The 5,000-nt window shown below is 38.7% G+C and overlaps 1 protein-coding gene across 1 annotated transcript in view; it reads left to right on the top strand.

Annotated features, from left to right (window-relative positions):
- The window catches only part of LOC140932786 (TPR repeat-containing protein DDB_G0287407-like), a 28,683-nt gene that overhangs the window by 14,103 nt on the left and 9,580 nt on the right, over positions 1-5,000 (top strand). The window contains exons 8-14 of the mRNA XM_073382299.1: positions 296-457; positions 1,923-2,027; positions 2,631-2,698; positions 2,814-2,898; positions 2,982-3,121; positions 4,000-4,111; positions 4,476-4,612. Coding sequence (XP_073238400.1) covers positions 296-457; positions 1,923-2,027; positions 2,631-2,698; positions 2,814-2,898; positions 2,982-3,121; positions 4,000-4,111; positions 4,476-4,612 — 809 coding nt within the window. The remainder of the gene's footprint in view (positions 1-295; positions 458-1,922; positions 2,028-2,630; positions 2,699-2,813; positions 2,899-2,981; positions 3,122-3,999; positions 4,112-4,475; positions 4,613-5,000) is intronic.

Below are 5,000 nucleotides of genomic sequence, written 5' to 3'. Positions count from 1 at the left end.
CATAATCGCGAAAGGGTTTGAAAGGATGCGGAGTCTATTTTTCAGCAAGGTTTTCATGGACGACGCCGTTGTCGGATCGTAAGGTCCCTAGTAACAGTTCAGTAACGTCACCTCCATGATTTCATTGCATTGTAGGGTGAAGGGTGTCATCGGGGTAAAAAATGTGCCTCGTCAAAGAAGCACTAGATGGCCTACTATCTTCCTCCTTTGTTCTTTGTTCTTTGATTGTGAATTACTCATTGACATTGCCACATATTTGAATTTATTTACAATATAAGTTCTTTCTTCCTCGCAGACTTTGTTTTGGTTACCAAGGAAACTGCCTCGCGCAGTGCATCTTATAGTGTCCGTAAATACCTCTGACCTAAACAAAGTGACAGAATTGACTGAGGAAAGAGGCTACTCGGCTATTCACATTTCTCCGCTGAATGCAGCAGAAAGAGAAGAAATTGCTTTGGTAAGACAGTTCGGTTTTTGTTATTTTGTTGTATTATAGATATCTGGTCACCCTGCTACTTCTTTTTGTAAAATGTCTGTTGAAGAAGCCAAAAAAATAATGGCTAATTATTTTTTAAAAGTTCGAGAAAGGCAAAACATTTCGATACGAGAATTTTATCACTTAATTCGAAATTAACGTGACGATAAGTTAAATTGATTGTTTAACCTGAAAGAAGCCCTGGTTGTATGTTCAGAGAAGGTCTTTTGTCCCTAATGACGAACATTGCATACATCAGACAATCAAACTTGCTGGAGCATTTTCTTGAGACAAGGTTGAGACAAGGTTATTGTTCAGATCATTCTACCATGAGCTTAAATATCGGCCAAAACTTAAGGCTTTGGTTCTTCTATTCTTTCATGGAGATGACGCGTAGCCGATATACAGCTATTTCGAGAAAGGTTGTCGGAAAAAATGTGCGCACGACAATCCCGAAACACTGTTCCTGACGACTGTAGCTGTCGAACCTTCTTTTGTTGCTTTCCTTTAGCACTCTCAAACACATTTCCATGGCCTGTCGTTCCAATTCTTTCAAATTTCTTTGAAAAACAGAGAACTCAAAACCACCCACAATTCTTTTCGAGATTGTCGCGTGCACTTTTTCCGACAACCTTTCTCGAAATAGCTGTATATAGCTTGCACCGCACAAGTGACTATGGAAATTATACACGTAGACTATACACTGCTGGTCAACTGCAGATTGTATATCACGCATTAGCATTTTTTCCCACGAAACGAACTTCGTAAAATTTCGTTGTGTTAAAAATTTCATTTGTGTTACTAAACCATTACTTTACATGAACTTAGTAACTCCCTTAAGTTGCTTTTATCAAAAGTTTATTTCCAAATTTATTTGTCAGAAAGCTAAGGACACCTAAATTCTCACTTTCTAAAATAGAGACGGAAATAGGTATCAGAAAATCTGTCGTTTTCAGAAATTCTTAAGAATGTTTAACAATGATTCCTCGAGCCCGAATGGGCTCTGAGTCAATAGCCCATGTACTGAGGCCGAAGACCATGAAGGCGAGAGGAATAATTTTTTTAGTGAAATCCAGCTAGTTGGCCAAAAATATCGAGGCAAAACAACTTTAGCTAGCAAAACGCGATTCCGCCGCCATTGTTCTGGTTTTCAAGGCCGGCGCTTTTCGCTACCAGTGGGCTATAACATATAGCAGAGTAGTAGCTTAACCAATCAGAACGCAGCATTGATAATAGACCACTAGTTGGATTTTACTAAAGAGAGACTCGAAAAGGCTAAAGTTACCATAGGATGATCAATTCTACAAAATGCGAATTGCTCTACAAGTTTTTGAAGCATCGGGAGCGAACACGTCATTAGCTACCCCGATAGATAGGCAGATAATAGTATAATAACATCAAAAGTAGGAAACAACGCAAAATTACTGTTTGTGATAATTCAACATAGGCGACACTGAAGGTTCGTGGAAAGGCTTTATCATCAGAACAGAAATTAAAGGTTGTATCCAAAACGCAGACGGAAAATCCTCTGTATCTTAAGACGTTGCTGGAGGTAAGAAAGTTATTATTCACGTTTTCTTATTCTTAAGAGATGAACAATAATAATAGTAATAATTATAATTTGTATGTGTAATCAAATGGTGACGAGTGAAATTAGGGAATAATTTAAAAATATCTTAAGACATTCTTAATAAACGTTTATTATAGGCCCTTGAACGAGATGATGATGGGACAAGGAATGTTTGCCCTGAGGTTTCCTAAGCGAATTAAGTGTTTTTTTTACTAACCGTTATCTCAATGAAAGCCCAGTATAATCAAGCAAAGAAGCAAAGTTATCGTTTTCCAATAAAACACAAAAACACCTAGCTAACAACCCAGTCGTTCAGGAACAGTTTATGTCAATACACCTCTACCTAAGTATACAAGCAAAAATATCTGTGTTCTAACAAATGTAACGCTTGTAAACCCATTATCACTGACTTAATGCTAAGAAAGAAAGAAATCGCTCTCCTGCCTCTTACATTATGTTCGTATAGAGACAGTGTGAGATCAATGTGAAATGACAAATATCTTTTATGTATTCCCTTATTGCTACATTTATTCATTTAGTATTTAGTGCTGACATGCGTAGACTTCTTCTTATCGTTATTTATAGGAACTATGCAGCTTTGGGGAATTTTTCCAGCTAGAAGCCTACCTTGATGGTCTCCTTGAGAGCCAAGAGTAAGACCCTTTAGTTTTCGATCTTCTTTTTGGTGTTACGGTAGCAGCCTAAGCCATGGACGCACACTTAAAACCTTAAGAAAAAACAAACAAACTGTTTTCCTTTCTCTTTCAGCACAAAAGAACTGTTTCTTAAATTTCTTAAGCGTTTGGAAGAGGATTACAACCCCAAAGAATACGAAGGAAATTTGATAAAAGATGTAAGTAAAAAGCGAGAAGAATTCGTCTCCTGTAATTTTTCAACTTAAAGTGTCTTGGTTTAATTCCACTTTTCTTATTACAGGTCATGTGTTGTATTTTCGTTGCTCGACAAGGTCTTTCTGAGACAGAGCTGAAGGCCATTCTCAAAATCACTGATCAAATATGGTCTGTTCTCTACTTTGCGATGGAAGAATTTCTTTTGGAGCGATCAAGCCTTTACGGGTAAGGCTAACGCTTTTATCAACTTGATAACTCATTTAACTACTTTTCAGTACAGCAAGAGGATTTTCCTGCAGTTAAATGGAGTTAAAGGGATACTGAAGCTCGTTACCCAAACTACAAAAACAGGTGACAATTAGGCCAAAGAGCGGCTTAAAAATTGGCGTTTTCTTGATGAGACTAGTTCTCTTAAATAAGAATAGCTAAAAGACTAAAGGTAGAAGCGCGCGAGGCAGTTGCCTTGTTAAGGCAAATTTTAAAATCTCGCGCGCCGGGTAATGGGAACATTAACGCTCACAGTCACAAGGTACTTAAGGTGATCAAATTAACTCCAGAGTCGTGAAAGAAACGAGCGACTTCTTCAAACGTTTGACAATCTTCCTTTATGGAAGTCCAATGCTTTTGAATCTGAAAAAGTAATTACCGACGAAAAAAAAGGCCTGCTTTAGGTCTTAATTTTTTTTCTTCGGCTGCTCGGAGGCGAATATCTAGCCGTTTGGCTAATAACCCCCGAGTAAGCCAATCAGCGCGTGCGAAAAGTAATATTAGTAGTAACGATTTGATGTAGCAGATCTACTAAGCGGCTCTTTGTCTACCATTCCTAGTCGAATTGGAATTTGTAACTGTTGGTTTTTCAGAAGAGGCTAAAACCTGAATACCCGGGGAAAAACCTCCAGGAGCAAATAAGAAAACTAACAACAAACTCAACCCACATATAGCGTCGACGCCAGTATTTGGGCCACACTGGTGGGAGGCGATTGCTCTTACCTCTGTGCCACCCTTGCTCCCTGTTTGCAAGAGTTGCATGAGAACAGTCTAAAGCATAGTGTGAAAATACTTGGTCTTTGAAACTTACCTTGCTTTGTTTGTTTGTTGTTTAGATTTTCGTATGATGAACTGTCTGCCGCAGTAAAAGAGAGATACTGTGAGGAAGAATCCACTATCAAGCACTACCACATGCTTCTTATAGAATATTTTGACGCGTTACTGAAGGTAAACTTGACCTTTTAAATAGCGATAGTTTGTTTTAGTCATATTTAACATTGCAACTTCCTCTTGGAAGCTCTGACTTCAGGGTAGAACTATACCGGAAAATAAGCGATTTTTTGTTTATTTTGTGGCTAAACATTAGACCATCCATCTTCCACTGGGGAGACGCGGTACCACATTGAAGTAAGAAGTCACGTTTCACAGGCGCCGAATCTAATGCAAATGAGCGAGAACAAAGATTTTCCTCATAAGCATCATTTCGGCACATGTGAAGTAAAATGTTTAAACCGGGCCCTATTCGTACAGCTTGTGTGTCGTTGGTAGTTTAAATACATCCTGAAATGTGGCTCTGCTGATTTTCTGACAGAAGAGAAGTGCCGAGTACTACACGGAAATCCCCGAACGAGTAAAAATGGAGTTACCATGGCTTTTGGTCAAAGCTGGGGAAAAGGATCGACTTATCAAGTGTCTTACAACTGCTTCAATATTCTGGTCACTAAACAGGTTTATATATGCCTTTAGTACTTTGCTACTGCATGCATCGACCCTCTTCACCCCACAAAAAACGCTGGGAGACGGAGAGCTTTGTTAGTTAGTCGATATATTAAGGTATAGTTGTTAATGGTTGCTATTGGTAACCACTGCCGATTAACAGCGAAAAAGTAGCGCTCAAATCATAGTGCCCAAGCCTCTTGGTCAAAAGTCACATCATTGTCGCAACATTTGCTTAGGGAACAGATAATTGGCAATTATTTGATAAGGCTTTTGTGTGTTATGAAGAATTTAGAAGATCTCGGTGGATGGTATCTTCGCATTGGAATAAACAACCTAAGAGGATCTACAGGAACCTGAAAAATTCAAGCCTGACCTTCGCAATGATCTTTGAGTGGCA

The sequence above is a fragment of the Porites lutea genome, chromosome 4 (assembly GCF_958299795.1).
Source record: "Porites lutea chromosome 4, jaPorLute2.1, whole genome shotgun sequence".
Lineage (NCBI taxonomy): Eukaryota > Metazoa > Cnidaria > Anthozoa > Scleractinia > Poritidae > Porites > Porites lutea.
This window is presented reverse-complemented; position numbering and strand designations above follow the sequence as displayed.